The sequence below is a fragment of the Oryx dammah genome, unplaced genomic scaffold, assembly GCF_014754425.2.
Source record: "Oryx dammah isolate SB20612 unplaced genomic scaffold, SCBI_Odam_1.1 HiC_scaffold_7, whole genome shotgun sequence".
NCBI lineage: Eukaryota > Metazoa > Chordata > Mammalia > Artiodactyla > Bovidae > Oryx > Oryx dammah.
This window is the reverse complement of record NW_024070191.1, coordinates 37,330,412-37,350,157: the sequence shown is the minus strand read 5'-3', so window position 1 is coordinate 37,350,157 and position 19,746 is coordinate 37,330,412. Positions and strand designations below refer to the sequence as shown.

The window sequence follows — 19,746 nt, the reverse complement described above, 5'->3', positions numbered from 1 at the left end:
TGGCACACAGAAGTTAGGAGACAATCATAATTCCTAGGGCACCCAGTCTCAGTGACTTAGTCTAGAACGCTTAAGTTTATGAAAGATACTCCAATTGGAAGTGAATTTTTTCTTTATTTTAAACCCTGAAAGCTTGGCCTTATTACAAGAATTGAAATGGAGAAATGATCTCTCTTCATAGAGTATATCAAAAATTAAATAGCTTAAAGTTGCTCTTTAAAATAGTAAACACAAATATAGGTCATTACAGTCATAAACCTGAGTCAGTGGGCAGTGCGGTAAAAATGAACACCCAAAGAAAGCACTAGAGATAGACACCACACACTCCAGTGAGATTTGCAAATGTTTCTGGAACTAACCATAAAACTACACGTGCACTTCATCAAGAAGCTTAGAAAATCAGGTGTTTGGGAAGAAGAAAGAGGAAAGCTAGCATTTCATTTTGGAGAAGGCAATGGCACCCCACTCCAGTACTCTTGCCTGGAAAATCCCATGGACGGAGGAGCCTGGTGGGCTGCAGTCCATGGGGTCGCTACGAGTCGGACTCGACTGAGCGACTTCACTTTCACTTTTCACTTTCACGCATGAGAGAAGGAAATGGCAACACACTCCAGTGTTCTTGCCTGGAGAATCCCAGGGACGGGGGAGCCCGGTTGGCTGCCGTCTATGGGGTCACACAGAGTCGGACACGACTGAAGCAACTTAGCAGCAGCAGCAGCAGCAGCATTTCGTTTATTACAATGTGCACAGACATTAAAATCTCAGTGACAAACCATAAACGATTTAAAGAAAGTATACTGTCATACTATGGACATGGAAAATACAGTGAAACCACAGGAGTAAAGGACATCAAGCAGTCATTAACTATCATGGTTTTTAAAGAATATTTGATGACATGAGAGATGCTCACCATGCAAGGGAAGAACAGTAGGAAACGAAATTCTGTTCTGATTCCAACTTGACATAAAGTATTTTACAAACAGACTAGAAGGAGGTAAATCAAACTGTTAACAGTTATTTCTAAGTAATTGGACATAACTCGATGATTTTCATTTTCTTCTGCATAATTTTCCATATTTCCCACAATAAAATGTAACCTTTATATTGAGAAAAATAGCCCTTGTTATAAAAAAGTAATTTAAGCTTTCCATCAGATTACCTTGTGAAGCAATGGTATCTGGGTTACAGTAAAAATATCTATTGGAGAAGTGTACTAAAACTCTCTCTCGTTCTTGGGTTTCTCCCACAAGAGAAAATGCTTTAAAGAAATACCTAAAAAAGAGTTAAAAGGGAAAAGGTGAATTTTTAGAAAACGTGACTATACTCTGTTTGACAGTTAAACTTAATTCATATAAAATTAAGAAACTAATAATACAAGGTAAGAAATTTTACAGTTATGCTTTAAAAATCACTAGATGGTTATTCAACATAAATGTATATTGATGTTAATATTATAGGAAAGGTTGACATAAAAGATGACAGAGCAACAGCATGGTGGCCAATACATCAAAAAACAGGCTTGGGAAAGTGAGTGATTTCCACATATGATGTCAAGAAGCCATTTTTAAAGATGAGTCAGAAAAAACTAAGGAACACTGAAGTCTGGATGCATAACTACGGGATCTATGTCTTAAAACTTGACAAAGATCACAGGGTTTCTTTGTCATTTTGTTACTTGATGGTAAGCACCACTGACCCACTATTAAAATTACAATTATACTGTCTTATGCACAGTAGATTTCTGCTAATTTTATTTTGCCTAGGATCACCATAGACTATCTTTAACTTGCTACATGAGGAAGAGATTGGAAAATAAAACCCTAATTTATTTTTAAAATTAGGAATGTCAGTCTAGATCAGAGTCACTGAGAGTATGGTCTATTAGAGATGTATCCAGGACTCTTGCTTGACAAAGTACATGCACTGCCCTAAACATGAGATGAGAAAGAAAAAAATTGTTTATAATGTCCTCAGAAAACCTACTTTTGAAAGAAACATATCATAAACCATATTTTGATGATGAAAATATTGCTGTCTTCCTTACTTGCAGGTAATTCAAATTATATTGACCTAACTTTAACGTCTCTTAAACTTTTTTTTATAAACCATATGAGAAAGCAAAGCGAAAACATAGATCTTTCCCCTACCTTTACCTGTTTTCATCAGAAAACCTCTAAGTACCCCTGATTCACGCAAAGAGCTGGAGACTAACGCACTGCTCTGCATTCTCACTTCACCTCCCAGGCTTCAGTTTCCTGATCTGTAAAACTAGAGTGTTACACAAGATGATTTCAGAGCTCCTCCAGGCTCTGACACATCACAGGGTTTATAAGATTAGATGCTGGCTGGGTTTTACCTTCAGCTGTGCTTAGAAATTGACAGGACAGTACAGTGTGAGACATGAGGGTCAGTGTGTTTCCAAACCCATTTGAACAGATCAGCAACAAGTAATAACTGACTAAAATAGTTTTACAGATAACTTCCTGCTGATTATCCTGATACTGATTTTTATCCCATTCATTAGGTAATTTCAAAGTACTCTTTGAAAAGGCTATTAGGCTATTGTAAACAAATAATTAGAGAAAAGTCTTTAATTCTGCAGTCTATAAACTGTGCCTTTAAAAAAATTTGATCATTCAAAAACCAAATTCCCACAGATTCCATTTCTCCAAGCCTTACTTTGCCAGCATCCTTTGCTCTGTCATATACTTGGTGCAGAATATGGGTTCATGTATAATTTCACAAAACAATACATTTTCCCCACTTTCCACAACGTTTACTCTCCATAATACACTCTGAGCTAAGGTCACAAAGTAACTGTGGGTCTAAAAAAGTGAAAGTCAGACTTTACCTTCAGCACATCATTTTCTATTCTTAGAATTAATTATTTAGAAGCAAAGAGTAGGCGATGTTTCATCATACCTGAGAGATTGATCCAGCGTCATTCCTGTAAAATCAAAAAACTTCAAATATTCTTCCGCAACTAGTTTGCTAAATTCATTGCTGTAAGAAAACAAAATAGACTTGTTTATTAAAATTGAAGCCACCTGAACATACACACACACACACACAGACATGTGCGTGCACACTTATAAGGATGCAGTCAGACACCAGCCCTGGAACGGAACTTACTTCTTGCCTAGGTGCTTTGCCACGTCCGACCTTTTGAACCTGTCGAGTTGATAAAGGCGCTTGGCCAGCCTTTTGGCTGCTTCGATGTTGCTGCTGGTACAATTACTGAGACTCCCTGAGGCTTCCTTTTCCAGAATTTCAGTGCTCCCCATTTCAGAATGAGCCTCTAGCAGAGCTGTCTTCACCCCAGCATTGCTGTAAGAATTGATAAAGAAGGAAACAAAAGAATAGAAAAGATTGCTCTTGTGTGGCAAAAAGGAAAATAGCTAAGGAAATTATCACGATATTGTAGAACAAATGAAAAACTATTTTAAACGATATACCTTATGCTTAATTATTAATAAAAATATTCTGTTACACTATTTTGACATACTAGAGAAGTGATTACTTAAACCCTAGATGAGCAGTTCTCAAACCTTTTGGTCTCAAACCTTGATATTCTTAGAAGTATAGAAGACTTCAAAGACCTTTGTGTATATGGGTTATGTCTACTTATACTCACTGCATGCATGAGTAATTAAAATGGAAAAATTCAAATATTCATTTAATAATAAAAAATCCATTTCACAAATATAGACAAACATATTTAATTTAAAATAACTATATTTTCTAAAACAATAGCATAAATTGTAAAGAGACAAGCAACAGAGATTTACGTCTTTTACATATTTCTTTAATGTCTGATGCAGCTGGAAGACAGCCGGACCTCACAGCCACTTCTACATTAGATCAACAATACATCATTGTGGCTGAAAATATCAAGAAAATCTGGCCTCCACAGAAATAGAAAAATAGGGAGCACTTTAATATCCTTAATTGTGGATATTGCTTTTTAATATGATGCCAAAATAAAACAAGTGGTAGTTTCTTAAAAAAAGTTAGCTGTAATATACTGATAGAATCTAAACTTGTATCAGTGAGTTTTTTGTACTCTTACATTAAAAATGTCCCACTTTGAATGCATCTTATCCAGGCATGATTCTGCAACATGAATCGGTCAACTGAAGAATATTTGTTGACACATTTCATTATTTAAAAAAGAAATCCCATTTACTAACATTGCCACTAACATCCTCAGAAAAGTTGCTAGTACTGGGAAGCTGCCAAACTTGGTAGATACAAGTTTTCCAAAATTCTAATTTTTTATTGAAACTTAAATTTTATCACTGGCAACAACAAAAAAAATGACAGTTGATTTCCTTAAATAGGCTCACTCCATTAGTTTTCAAGAAAATGTTTGCCAAAGCCAGTTTATCAGTTAGACTTTGAAAGAAAATGGCATTTCCATGAACAAAAGTGACTAGCATAAAGCTCACAACTCAAACTACGTGAGTGCTTTTCCTAGAGTGCTTCAAGTAGAGTTTCCATTTCACAGCACGTGAAATTAAATAGCAGGTAGCCAAGGGCTGAAACGTAATTAATTGGCACTGCTTTACCAAGGACATCATTAGGTGAAACCGGCCTTCATTTTTATTCTGAATGCACAGATGCTGCTGCTGCTGCTGCTAAGTCACTTCAGTCGTGTCCGACTCTGTGTGACCCTATAGACGACGGCCCACCAAGCTCCCCCATCCCTGGGATTCTCCAGGCAAGAACACTGGAGTGGGTTGCCATTTCCTTCTCCCATGCGTGAAAGTGAAAAGTGAAAGTGAAGTCGCTCAGTTGTGTCTGACTAGTAGCAACCCCATGGACTGCAGCCCACCAGGCTCCTCCGTCCACGAGATTTTCGAGAAGAGTCTAACACCTGGACCTGCGTGGTGCCACCGCCTCAGCTGGTGCTGGGGCTTCCATCACTGCTTTTGTTCAGTCAGTGTGTATCAACTTTGGTGTCAACAGAGTGAAAGAGGAGAACAGTGCTGCACTGTTATAAAAATATAATTTTGGCCTCACAAACCCACTGAAAGGGCCTCAGGAAGCTGCACAACCACGCTGTGAGAGCCTCAGCTCTCGCTGGTGCCACAGCACACACCAGTATCAATGACGCTGTGATTCCTAGACCTTCATTTTGACATCTAACAAAGCAGAGCTATGCCCGTGGTAAACAACTGTGCTTAAGGAGCCTTCCAGCACACTTACTGTGGACTCTAAAGCAAAATTTTTTTTTTTCTGTGAAGAACCAGAGAGTAAATATTTCAGGCTTGCAGGCCGCACAAGCTCGCTGTCACACATGCTTTTTTGATTTTGTTGTTTTTTCACAGCCTTTCAATGACGTAAAAGCCATTCCAGGAGACCCTGAATCCTAGTCTGCATTCCCTTGCCCTACTCCACAGCTCTTTAACTTGTCCTGAATTATAAGCAGAGAATCACTGACTGTCCAAACCAGGACAGTCTAAGAAGGAAACAGAGATGGTAAAATCATTAAATACATGGTTGCCATTGTTACAATGTGGGGAAAAAGGTGTTACCAAGAAAAAAAAAAAAAAAAAAACTAGTTGTAAACTTACAAAAAATCCTTATAGCAAAGGGAAGACATTTTTAAGCAGAACTGCTCAAGCTCTGCCTTGGCGCCTATCTACCTAAGTCACAATATCCCACGCCGCACTGACCCACCATCTACGTGGTAGCTTCTGCACAGCCGGCAGTAGCCCAAGGAGCGCCTGGGGCTGCAGGGTCCCGGCGCCCCCAGCCACTGCCGGACGTGAATGGGTCACTGTCCCTCTCAGCCTCTCACCAAGCCCACTTAGCAAGCGCTGCACAAGTCTTTTACACCCAAACCATGTGAAATTTCTGATCAACACATCAGCTCACACACTTCAGATGAGACTGTGGAGAAGCTGGAAGTTCAAAGTGGAGGTGTGCAAACCTGCGCTGACTTCTTTTACTGTAATCATTGATAATAACGCTTCATTTTTCGAAAGTCAAAGTCAGGTGCTAAACCATAGTCCGTACAGACACAAACGGGAATCCACCCAGGCAAACCAAGACATTTGGTAACCCTCCCTAAACAATCAGCCACCTTACACAATTTTCCAACAGAAGGACCCATCAATTAAAATAAATTGCCTTATTACAATAAAATCTTCATGTAAATACATTTAAGTATTGTTTTCATCGTAAACCTTCCTTTATAAAGCTCACATTACCAAATGGTTTTCTGAAATGTATCCTACCAGACAATTGAATTATTTAATTATTATATACAGCAAACCTGTAAGCAAATTCATAGAAAATTATTTCTTTTAAAGGTCACCTCACCCTTTGTGTTTTCCCAAATAAATGGTGGAAGTGTAAAACATTTACTCTAAGAACTCTTTTATTTACAGTCAAGCAGTCTTTATAATTACGAAAAGAAAACCCCTGGAGTTGTGCCCCGATACATTCTCTTACTCTGCATATTAGTGACTGTGTAGAAGAAAACAATGTCAAAGAAAGGATTTTTCTTCTCAAATAAACTGCTACTTATTACTATTTACTTCTCAGGGCAAACTCATGGCGTGCATTTAATCACTCCATGAAAACAGCATAATTATACTACATACATGGTACTGTAATGATGCTGTTCAAATACAAGAGGCTTATCCTAACAAATACATCCATTACACGTACTTAAAAATACAAGAATTTTTAAAGTGCAGTATTGATTCCTACTCCTTACATTTCTCATTTCTCATGTTTACCGCCTCTCTTCCTGACCTGGCCAGGATTTCACCTCATTTTCCTCACATTCACCAGGAAGAGGTAATTTAAAAATCCGTACCAATCAGAATACTCTGAATCTTCTTGGAAAAAAAAAAAAATGCAGAGAAGAGGAAAGTAAGGAATAAAATGAAGATAAGCATTTCCAGTCCTAGATGGCTCCATTCCACCCCATTCAGAGTTAATGAGAGAACTCGAACAAGCAGAGGCTGGGCTTTCTAACTCAGAAAGCCTGGAAGTGTGATGGCAGTACCAACTCACCAGCAGTATGACAGACACCAAGAGGCCATCCTGGAGCTGAGGGTGTACCCAGGCCATCCTTTCCTCCCCAGTCCTTCCCCAGGACCCTCCACCCCCCCAGAGCCACTGTCTGCTGGTTCGCAGGGCTTCCAAGGACCTGGCTCCCTATGAGGTCATATTACTATGACCTCACACTCTTGGAAGTGTTTACTGTTGCGCGGTAGGGGGGTTGTAATGCTTTTACAGTGCTAATAAAAACAGAAGCCAGAACACAGGGGCCACTGTACATCAAGAGCATAAACAACAATGGCAGCGCGGCCTTGTTCACACTCAACGAAGCAACTGATGACCCCTCTTGGTGGGGGTGACACCCCCATTTGTTTCCTGGAATACACAAGACATTGTCCATCTAGTCTGCTGAGTGTTAGATGCTTTCAGGAGTCTGAATTTTCCCTTCTTTGTAGCTCCCCTTTTTCTTCTTGATCAAGTTAACTTTAAATCTCCTAAGGTAAAATCCTTACTAGTTATTTAAATACAGAAAAGACTCCCCAAAGGTTCTCCCTGTGATATATATAAATGCGCACCGCAAAACAAATATGGTTATATCCTATCTCAATATCATCAAAAGAAGGACCAGATCACTGAGTCTGACCACCAAGCCTTTTCACAACCTTTTTAGCATACTAGGATTAAAACACTTCCCAAATAAAATTAATAGCATACCCAGAATTTCAAATAAACAAAAAATAGTTTTTATTTAAAGTATGTCTTAATAATTTCATGGGGCATATGGACACTAAAAAAAAAAAAAATCATTATTCATCTGAAATTCAAATTTAACTGGCCATCCTGATTTTACCTGATAACCCTATCTCATGAATGCCTGTTCTATCAGATTCCTTCCAGGTCTGTTTGACTGGCTTCTGTGATTTAGTTTTTATTCCTACTATTTTTCTATTGTTTTATCTTCTCTCCGTTGACTGTGATCTGCTGATTCCTCCCTAATGTCCTGCAAATACAAAAGGAAAACCCTCTTTTCTCTGCACTGTCACCCTTCTTCCCCAGCCTGCACACTGCCATCATGCGTGTGATAAAATAAAATCCCCCATTTACAAATATCCTGCACAAGACGAAAGCCCATATCCTGTGGCAGGTCGGTAAGGCCCTTCACAAGCCGACCCCGACTGCACGTTTACACTAGTCACCTCCATTGCCTTCGTGTTGGGGCCACACGGAGACGTCAGCTGTGCTCACATCCCTTTCCCCTGTCCTTCCCATTGCCACTCCCATCACCCCTACCCCCCAAATCCTGTAGTTCACAAATTCTGCAAACTCGTGATCCTACCAGAGCCCAAGGGAAATAACAACTATTCTAAGAATCTTACTCCAACTCCCTGGCTGCATTCTTAGAGCAAACCTAGTTATTTCTTTATTACAGCTCTGCATTTTCAAAGTCCCACCTCTCTCTCCTACCACTATCTTAAACTTCACTTTGTATCCACAAGAGTGGGCGGAAATGAGTCAACAGCCATCTTTTAAAAGAAGGCAGAACTGAGCAACCAACTGTATCCATGCCTTTTGATGTCTTCTGTGCTCCAACAGGAACAACGTGGGGCACTAACTTTCTGTCGTGTTCAGTTGCCAAATCGTGACCGACTTTTGCAACCCCATGCCCTGTGGCAGGCCAGGCCTCCCTGTCCCTCACCATTTCTTGGAGTTTGCCCAAGTTCATGTCCATTGAATCAGTGATGCCATCCAACCATCTCATCCTCTGTTGCCCTCTTTTCCTTCTGCCTTCAATCTTTCCCAGCACCAGGGTCTCTTCCAGTGAATCAGCTCTTCACACCAGGTAGCCAAAGTACTGGAGTTTCATTAGGTTGGTACAAAAGTAACTGCGTTTTCAGACCATGAATTTTAAATCACTATAACTAGGCTCAAACACATCATTATTAATCAAAACAGGAACCATCACAATCAACACATTTTGGCCAAGAAGAAATAAAGCAAAAAAAAAAAAAATCCATGCTTCAGGATCTGATGAACTCTGGGAAAGCATTTTCTGCCTCCTGATGGTTGTGAAAGCATTTTCCCTGCAGAAAGTTTTTAAGATGCCTGAAGAAGCAGTAGTCAGTTGGAAATATGTCAGGCGAAATGGCAGATGAGATGAAACTCTGCAGCCCAATTCATTCAACTTTTGAAGCGCTGGTTATGAAACGTGTGGTCGGGAGTTGCGTGGAGAAGCCTTGGGCCCACTCTGTTGACCAATACCAGCGGCACATGTTCCAGTTTTCCGTGCGTCTCATCGATTTGCTGAGCATACTTCTCAGATGGAGTCGTTTCCCCAGGATTCAGAAAGCTGCAGTGGATCAGCTGGGCAGCAGACCCACCAAAGTGACCGTGACCCTTTTCTGGTGCAAGTGTGACTTTGGGAAGTGCTCTGGAGCTTCTTCTCCGTCCAACCACTGAGCTCGTCATCACTGGCTGTCATATAAAATCCACTTTTCGTTACACGTAATAATCTGAGAAATGGTTTGTTGTTGTACAATAAGAGAAGACAACGCTTCAATTTTTTTTTTAATTTTCGGTCAGCTCATGAGGCACCCCCACCTATCAAGCTTTTTCACCTTTCCAATTTGCTTCAAATGCCAATGACCACAGAATGGCTGACACTGAGTTCTTCGGCAACTTGTGTAGCTGTAAGAGGATCAGCTTCGATAATGCTCTCAGTTGGTTGTTGTCAACGTCCACGGGCCAGCCACAACACTCCTCATCTTCAAGGCTCCCTTCTCCTTTGCAAAACTTCTTGAACCACCACTACACTGGCCCAGCAGTTGCTGGGCCAAACACATTGTTGATATTGCAAGTTGTCTCTGTTGCTTTACGACCCATTTTGAACTCAAATAAACATATCACTCAAATTTGCTTTTTGTCTAGCATCATTTCTAAAGCCTAAAATAAATATAAACAGCAAGTAATAAGCCATTAGCAAAAAAGCACAAAGCGAGAAATGCACATTAAAATGATGTATAACATAATCACACACACATAAGAACGTATTCCAATATCAAATGGCAAAGTTTGACACTGCAAAAATGCAATTACTTTTGCACCAACCTAATGGTTCAATATAACTGATCCTGAAAAGTTCCAAGCAGACTGATATCAGCAGAGGGTACCAGATACACTACCTCATTTCATACTTACTTTAAGTTTTTTAAATGTTTTTAAATTTTTATATAATTGTGATAAAACTAGGTTAAACAAATTAAGAAGGCTAAGGTACATCTCCTGCATTTAGAAAACAACAATGAACAGTCACCTACTTCAATTTCATACATAAGCAAGTCAGAGGCAAGTCAGAAGAACCCCAAGGGGTAAGAGGAAATGACTCCAGTCACAAGTGTAATAAAAGGTTAGAGAGGGCACTGTGACCATGTAGGCTGAGGATGCAGTCACCGAGGCCCGAAGCTAGCAGACTCAGGGGAGTCAGAATGAAGGCAGTCAAGAAGGGTTCTCAGGACAATCGCACAAGTGAGACACACTTAGAACCCAGAAGCATAAACATCCTCTGAGAAAGGAAAGGATGTCTGCTTGGCTTCCATTATCTATGGCACTTATTTCTTAGGAAGAGCAGAGATAGCAACTAATCTTAAAAAAAAAAAACTATCAAAAAAAATTTAATTTTTTTTTTTATTGAAGTATAGTTGATTTACACTGCTGTATTAGTTTCAGGTAACAAAGCAATTCAGTAACACACACATATATATCTATATTCTTTTCCAGGCTTTTGTCTCTCATAGGTTATTATAAAATATTGAGTCTAATTCCCTGTGCTGTACAGTGGGTCCTTGTTGTTTATGTATTTTATATATAGCAGTATATATATGTTAGCCCCAAAGTCCTGATTTACCCCTCTCTGCTTTTTCCTCTTTGGTAAATGTAAGTTTGTTTCGTTTGTCTGTCTATTTCTGTTTTACATTTTAAGTTCATTCGTACCACTTTTATTTGTTTAGATTCCACGTATAAGGGATATTACATATGTCTCTGTCTGGCTTACTTCTTGGTGTGGTAATCTCTAGGTCCGTCCATGTTGGAGCAAACAGCATTATTTCATCCTTTTTATGGCTGAGCAACATTCCGCTGTGGGTGTACCACATCTTTACCCACCTCTCTGTCAGACTGTTGCTGTCTGGACTATTGTAAGCAGTGCTGCAATTAACACTGAGGTCCCTGTATCTTTCTGAATTGTGGTTTTCTCTTTGCCTCTGAGTGGGACTGCAGGATCATTTGGTACTTCTATTTTTAGTTTTTTAATGAACCTCCATATTGTTCTCCATTGGGGCTGTAACAATTTACATTCCTACCAACAATGTAGGAGGGTTCCCTTACATACTCTCCAACATGTGGAGAGTTCTCCGGACGCTTTCCAGCATTTATTAAGCGTAGACTTTCTGGAGATGGCCATTCTGATCACTGTGGAGGCGACACCTCACTGTACTTTTGATTTGCACGTACCTAGTGGTCACCTGCCATCTACGGGGTCGCACAGAGTCGGACCGGACTCAAGTGGCTTGGCAGCAGCAATCACCGACGCTGAGCATCTTTTTACGTGCCTGCTGTCCATTTGCATGTCTTTTTTGAGAAAAGTCTATTTAGAAGACACACAAGATGGCAGAGGAGTAGGTGAAAATGGAGTACATCTATCTTCACGGAGGCATCAGGAATGTATCTTCAGGTTCAGAGGATCTCACAGAGAACCGCCCCTGACCACCAGAAGGGAATATACAGGCGCACGCAGAACTCCCTAGGATGAAGGAAGGGAGAGAGAAAGAGGAAAGTGAGCAGGACCTGACCTGCACCGGCGAGTGGGGAGGTGAAGCAAGGGTGAGACCCCAGGCGGTCCGCTGAGACGGAGGGAAGCATTTGAGGCCATCAGAGCAACAGCGCCTCCTCGGCGACAGGCTGAGGGAAGCGAGAACCGCACGGACAATCCGCGCCGCGGTCCTACATACCCCGGACAAGGGCGCAAGTCCACCTGAAAGCGCGGCGGCTGGGAGCTGGAGCATGGGAGCGGAGAGCAGTCCCAGGGCCAGCACGGCTGTTACCCGAGGGAAGACGGTGGCCCAAGGGGACAGGAAGGAGGAGACCTGCACGGAATGCCTTTGAAGGAACGCTGGGCAGCCGAGGAGGCAGGGCGCCACTGCTGAGTCACCGCAGCGGGTGGGGCCGTCACTGTGGCCTCCCTCCACCGGCGGCGCAGGCGGCTGGCCAATAGAGAAAGACCCCAGAGAGGGCGGCCCTTTGAGCGCCTGACCTGCGGAGCAGTAGAGAAGGCCCCCGGCCAGGGGTGCCCTTGAGGACCTCCTATGTCAAGCAATAGAGAAGGACCAGCCAGGAAGGCCCTTTGAGTGTCAGCTGCCAGAGGACAGAAGAGAATTCTAATAGGGCCGTATCTTCTACACCTATGATCACTGCCTTCCCTGCACACCCCGTGCTGCCGGGTCCCTGCGATCCAAGCAGCAGCGCCACTGCCACACTCGGTCTCCACAGGCACAGAGCAGACAGAGGCTACAGAAGAATGTTTATAGCATCCTGTCTCCTGCAAGCGTGGCTGCTGGCTTCCCTGTGCACCAGGCACCAGTGGGGTCTGCGTGATCCAAGCGGCCATGCCAGCTCCAGGCTAGGTCCTCACTGGGGCAGAGACAGCTGCCAGAGACTAGGAAAGAATCCTTACCGCACCACACGCCCAGTGCCTGTATGTGCTTTCCTGTGTACCTCGTTCAGCCGGGGTCCCCATGATCCGAGCAGCTGCACCACCTCCAGGCCCAGTCTGCACGGAGGCAGACCCAAGCCCTCCAGGGCAGCCTCAGGACCAAACTCCTAGGGATGATCCTCAGGCCCAGGCGGGGATAAAACCACAGCTGAGCTCCAGAGGCAGAGTGATTAAGGGAAAGGATCAAAAACCTTCTCGCCAGCTGTACAAGCTGCAGATTAAATCCACACCATCAGGTAGGTGGACTCTGTGTTTATGGAATATATAAAAGGACAATGAGTGTTCTCACAAAAGAAAACGCCCTAGCTCTGGCAGCTGTGGGCATTGGAGGTGGGGGACGCAGGAATAGCACCAACTTAGGGTCTGAGCCGTCCCTACAGCAAGTCCTGAGACCAGACTCCTCATCACTGGAGGGTTTCCTAGGGAAGCAGAAGTGGGCTGAGGCTCAAAGTGGGGGAAAGGACACTGACAGCTGAGACCTGAGAAAAACATTTATTATTATTCTTATATTTTGATTCATTCTGTAGTTGGTTCTGGATTTTTTTCCCCTCTTTTTTTCCTCTGTTGCTATGGTTGCTGTTTTCATTATGATTATTATCTATATTTTGGCTTTTGATAACTTTTTTGTTCTTTTTTTCATCACACTTTTAATTTCCTTTATATAGTTCTACTTTGGCTTTCTGCAGTTTTGTGGAAGTTTTTCTTTTTTGTTGCTCTATTCTTGTTGATTTTTTTATGATAAATATAGATCTTTTTATATACTACTTAACTTTGCTTTCCTATTTTTCCCTTTTTTTCATGGTACAGGGTTGTCTTGCTCTCTCTCCTTTGCTCCTCAGCTGGCACTATATTGTGGTCTCGCTTTGCTTTCCTATTTTTCCCTTTTTCTCATGGTGTGGGGCTGTTTTGTTGTCTCTGCTTTGCTTCGCAGCTGGCTCTATATTGTGGTCTCGCTTTGCTTTCCTATTTTTCCCTTTTTTCCATGGTGCAGGGTTGTCTTGCTCTCTCTGCTTTGCTCCTCAGCTGGCTCTATGTCGTGGTCTCGCTTTCTGTTTCTGTTGCCGTCAGTTTTGTTTTCGATTGGCTGGTATCATTTTTGGTCTCCTTTGCTCGCCAGGCCACTCTCCTGCACCTTATTTACTTTGGTCTGTTTGGGGTTTGTGCAGGTGTATGTTCCTTTCTTTCTGTTTCTATTCGTCTGATTTTTGCTTTTACCATTTGTCTGGGCTTTATTTTTTGGCTCTTGAGTTTTCTGCTTATTTCTTATTTTATCAGTTATTTTCCTTTCTGTTTTTTGTTTCTTTTACTCCCCTTTACTGACATAACAAACAGCTTGTGGGGTCTTGGTTCCCCAACCAGAGGTCAGGTGTGAGCTTTGAGGGTGGGAGCGCTGAGTCCAGGACACTAGGCTGCCAGAGAACTCCTGACCTCAGGGGGTATTAATCAGTGAGAACACCCACAAAGGACTCCAGCTGTATCCAGGACCCTGAGTCCAACTGGCAACAGCACCCACACAGGATGCCTCATGCAAACAACAAGCAGGACAACACAAGCGCAGTCAGCAGCAGACAGGCTTCCCACAGACACCCCAAAACACACCGCCTCACACAGCCCTGCCTATCAGAGGGGGGAGAAACTCACTTCCTTCCCCCAGAATGCAGGCACAAGTCCCGCCCAACACGAAGGCTACACAAGCCACTGGACCAATGTCACCAACCAAGAGCACAGATCAAAAGTAGGAAACACTATGAGCCTGTAGCCTGGGGAAAGGGGACCTCAAACCCAGCAAGTCACACAAAATGAAAAGACACAAATATTGTGCAAACGAAGGAATAAGGTAAAAACCCACAAGACAAAAGAAATGAAAAGGAAATAGGCAAACTACCTGAAAAAGATTTCACAGTCATTACAGTAGAGATGTTGCAAAATCTCAAAAACGGAATGAAAAAAAATACAAGAATCATTTAACACATTTGACAAGGAGTTAAAAGAAATAAAGAAAAAACAACGACAACACAATTACTGAAATTAAAAATATTCTAGAAGGAATCAATAGCAGAATAACTGAGGCAGAAAAGATAAGTGAGGTGGAAGACAGATGGGGGAAATAACTGCTGACGAGGAGAATAAAGAAAAAAAGAATGAAAAGAATTGAGGATAGTCTCAGAGACCTCTGGGACAATATTAAATCCACCATCATTCGAATTACAGGGGTCTTAGAAGAAAAAGAGAAAAATAAAGGGTCTGAGAAATTTTTTGAAGGGATTATAGCCAAAAGCTTACCCCAAATGAGAAAAGAATAGTCAATCAATTCCATCAAATGCAGAGTTTCATACAGGATAAACACAAGGAGAAACATGCCGAGATACATATTAATCAAACTAACAAAAATTAAACACAAAGAAAAAATATTAAAGGTAGCAAAAAAAAAAAAAAAAAGCAACAAGTAACATACAAGTAAGGAGAAGGCAATGGCATCCCACTCCAGTACTCTTGCCTTGAAAATCCCATGGACAGAGGAGCCTGGTTGGCTGCAGTCCATGGGGTCACTCAGAGTTGGACACGGCTGAGCGACTTCACTTTCACTTTTCACTTTCATGCATTGGAGAAGGAAATGGCAACCTACTCCAGTGTTCTTGCCTGGAGAATCCCAGGGACGGGGGAGCCTGGTGGGCTGCACCAGGGTCTATGGGGTCGCACAGAGTCGGACATGACTGAAGCGACTTAGCAGCAGCAGCAGCAGCAGCAGCAACATACAAGGAAAACCCCATAAGGTTAACAGCCGATCTATCAGGAGAAAGATCTCTGCAGAAAGATATATTTAAAATAATGAAAGGCAAAGATCTACAACCAAGATTACTCTATCCAGCAAGAGTCTCATTCAGATTCAGAGAAATTAAAAGCTTTATAGATAGTCAAAAGTTAAGAGAATTCAGCACTACAAAAGCAGCTTTACAACAAATGCTAAAGGAAGTTCCCCACACAGGAAACAAGAAAAGGCCTACGAAAATAAACCCAAAACAATAAAGTAAATGTTAATAGGATCATACATATCAATAATTACTTTAAATGTAAATGTATTAAATGCACCAAACATAAGACTGGTTGAATGGATACAAAAACAAGACTCACGTGTATGCCGTCTATACTAGACTCATTCAGAATGAAAGCAGAGCCCATACAAAGACAGCATATTAAAAAGCAGAGACTTTGCTGACCAAAAAAAAAAAAAAAAGAACCAGAGCCAAATATGGACTGAAAGTGAGATGATGAAAAAAGGTACTTCATGCAAACAGAAATCAAAAGAAAACTGGAGTAGCAATTCTAATATCAGACAAAATGGATCTTAAAGAATATTATAAGAGATAAGAAGGACACTACATAATGATCAAGGGATCGACCCAACAAGACATAACGACTATAAATATTTATGCATCCAACAAAGGAACACCTGAATACATAAGGCAAACATCAGCAGACATAAAAGGGTAATTAACAGTAACATAATAATAATAGCAGGCTTTAATAAGCCAGTTACCCCAGTGAACAGATCATGAAAACAGAAAATTAATAAGGAAACACAAGCCTTAAATGACACATTTAGACCAGATGGACCTAATGATATCTTCGGGACATTCCATCCAAATCCAGCAGAATACACTTTCTTCTCAAGTGCACGTGGAACATTCTCCAGGATAGATCACATATTGGGTCACAAATCGAGCCTCAGTAAATGTAAGAAAACTGAAATCATATCAAGCATCTTTTCTGACTACAATGCTATGAGTGTGTGTGTGTGCACACTCAGTTGTGTCTGACTCTTTGTGACCCCATGGACTGTAGCCCCCCAGGCTCCTCTATCCATGGAATCTTCCAGGCAAGAATAGTGGGATGGGTTGCCATTTCCTACTCCAGGGCATCTTCTTGACCCAGGGTTTGAACCCATGTCTCTTGCATTTCCCGCACTGGCAGGCAGGTTCCTTCCAGTTGAGCCAACTATGAGATTAGATATTAAATATAAGGGAAAAAAGGTATAAGAAATAGAAACACATGAAAATTAAACTATAGGCTTCTAAATAACCAACAAGTCATTAAAGGGAAGTCAAAAAATACATAGAAACAAATGACGATGAAAATATGACAACTCTAAACCTATGGGATGCAGCCAAAGGAGTTCTAAGAGGGAAGTTTCCAGCAATACAATCCTACCTCAAGAAACAAGAAAAAACATCAAATTGACAACCTAACCTTACACCTAAAGTGACTGGAAAAAGAAGAACAGAAAAACCCCAAGTTAGTAAAAGGAAAAAATCACAGAAGATCAGAGCAGAAATAAATGAAAAATAAATGAAGGGAACAATAGCAATGATCGATAAAACTAAAAGCTGGTTCTTTGAGAAGATAAAATTGACAAACCACTAGCAAGATTTATCAAGAAAAAAAGTGTGAAGACTCAAATCAGGAAAATTAGAGATGCAAAGGGAGAGATTAAAACAGTCGACACAGATACACAAAGGATTATAACAGACGATTAAGAGCAACTATATGCCAATAAAATGGACAACCTGGAAGAAATGGAGAGGTTTGTAGAAATCAACCTCCTGAGACTGAACCAGGAAGAAACAGAAATTATGAACAAGTAAATCACAGGTAATGAAATAGAAAATGTGATTTAAAAAATTTCTCAAAAAACAAAAGTCCAGGGCCAGATGCCTTCACAGATAAATTCTATCAAACATTCAGAGATGAGCTATACCTATCCTTCTCAAGTGTAACTTCCCTGGTAGCTCAGATGGTAAAGCTTCTACCTACAATGCGGGAGACCCAAGTTCGATCCCTGGGTCAGGAAGATCCCCTGGAGAAGGAAATGGCAACCTATTCCAGTAATCTTGCCTGGAAAATCCCATGGATGGAGGAGCCTGGTTGTCCATGGGGTCGCAAAGAGTCCGACACGACTGAGCAACTTCACTATCTATCTATCCTTCTCAAACTCTCTCAAAAAGTTGGAGAGGGAGGAACAATTTCAAACTCATTCTACAAGGCCACCATTACTCTGATACCAAAACTGGAAAAAGACATCATAAAAAAAGAAAATTACAGGCCAATATCACTAATAAACATAGATGCAAAAATCTTCATCAAAATTCTAGCAAACGAATCCAACAAGACATTAAAAGGATCATACACCAGGATCAAGTTGGGTTTATCCCAGGGATGCAAGGATTCTTCCATATATCCGAATCAGTCAATGTGATATACCATATTAACAAGTTAAAAGATAAACATCATATGATACTCGCAATAGATGCAGAAAAAGCTTTCAACAAAGTTCAGCACCCACTTATGATTAAAAAAAAACTCTTCAGAAAATGGGCAGAGAAGGATCCTGTGTGTGTGCTGCGCTCAGTGACTTCAGCTGTGTGTGACTGTGTGTGACCCTGTGGACTGTTGCCTGACCAGCTCCTCTGACCATGGGATTCTCCAGGCAAGAATACTGGAGGGGGTTGCTGTGCCCTCCTCCAGGGGATCCTTCCGATCCAGGGATTGAACCCACATCTCTTACATCCCCTGCACTGGCAGGCGGGTTCCTTACCACTAGCATCACCTGGTAACTCAACATTATAAGGGCCACAGACAATAAACCCACAGCTAACATGTTCTCAATGGTGAAAAGCTGAAAGCATTCCCTCTAAGATCAGGAACAAGACAAGAGTGCCCACCTTCACCACTATTATTCAACATAGTTTTGGAAGCCCTAGACATGGGAATCAGAGAAGAAATAGAAATAAAGGTAATCCAGATTGGAAAAGAAGAAGTAAAACTCTCACTGTTTGCAGACAACATGATATTACACATAGAAAACCCTGAAGATACTACCAAAAAATTAATAAAGTTAATTAGCGAATTTGGCAAAGTTGAAGGATCACAAAGTCAATACACAGAAATCTCTTGCTTTCCTATACACTAGCAATGAAAAATCAGAATGAGAAAGTAAGGAATCAGTCCCATTTACTACTGCAATGAAAGGAGACAAAAGACCTGTATACAGCAAACTATAAGACACTGATTAAAGAAATCAAAGATAGCATAACCAGATAAAGAGATATACCATGTTCTTAGATTAGAAGAATCAACAGTGTGAAAATGACTATACTACGCAAAGCAAGCTACAAACTCAGTGCAATCCTTATCAAGTAACCAAAGGCATTTTCCACAGAACAAGAACAAAACATTTTACTTGTATGGAAACACGGACTATCCCAAATTGTCAAAGCAGTCTTGAGAAAGGAAAATGGAGTTGGAGGAATCAACCTTCCTGACTTCAGATGATCCTACAAAGCTACAGTCATTAAGACAGAATGGTACTGGAACAAAGACAGAAACATAGACCAACAGAACAAGAAAGAAAGCCAAGAGAGAAACCCACACACCTATGGGCACCTTATCTTTAACAAAGGAGGCAAAAATATACAATGGAGAAAAGACAGTCTCTTCAATAAATGGGGCTGGGAAAACTGGATAGCTACATATAAAAGAATTAAATTAGAATACTTCCTAACATCTTGCCCCCAAATAAACTCAAAATGCAAGACCAGAAACTATAAAACTCCTAGAAGAAAACATAGGCAGAACACTCTTTGATGTAAATCACAGCAAGATCCTCTATGACCCACCTCCTAGAGTAATGAAAATAAAAACAAAAATAAAGAAGACCTAATTAAACCTAAAAGCTTTTGCACAGCAAAGGAAACCATAAACAAGATGAAAAGACAACTCTCAGAATGGTAGAAAATAACTGCAAATGAAGCAACTGACAAAGGATTAATCTTCAAAGTATCCAATCAGCTCATGTAGGTCAGTATCAGAATAACAAAAAACCCAATCATGAAATGGGCAGAAGACCTAAGCAGACATTTCTCCAAAGAAGACAGACAGATGGCTAATAAACCCATGAAAAGATGCTC

General features: G+C 41.0%; 1 protein-coding gene across 1 annotated transcript in view; it reads right to left on the bottom strand.

Moving 5' to 3' along the window:
- PSD3 (pleckstrin and Sec7 domain containing 3) overlaps positions 1 to 19,746 on the bottom strand; it is a 295,706-nt gene that overhangs the window by 236,564 nt on the left and 39,396 nt on the right. The window contains exons 2-4 of the mRNA XM_040243286.1: positions 3,133 to 3,327; positions 2,923 to 3,003; positions 1,160 to 1,272 (exon numbers count right to left, since the gene is read on the bottom strand). Of these exons, the coding sequence (XP_040099220.1) occupies positions 1,160 to 1,272; positions 2,923 to 3,003; positions 3,133 to 3,327 (389 nt within the window). The remainder of the gene's footprint in view (positions 1 to 1,159; positions 1,273 to 2,922; positions 3,004 to 3,132; positions 3,328 to 19,746) is intronic.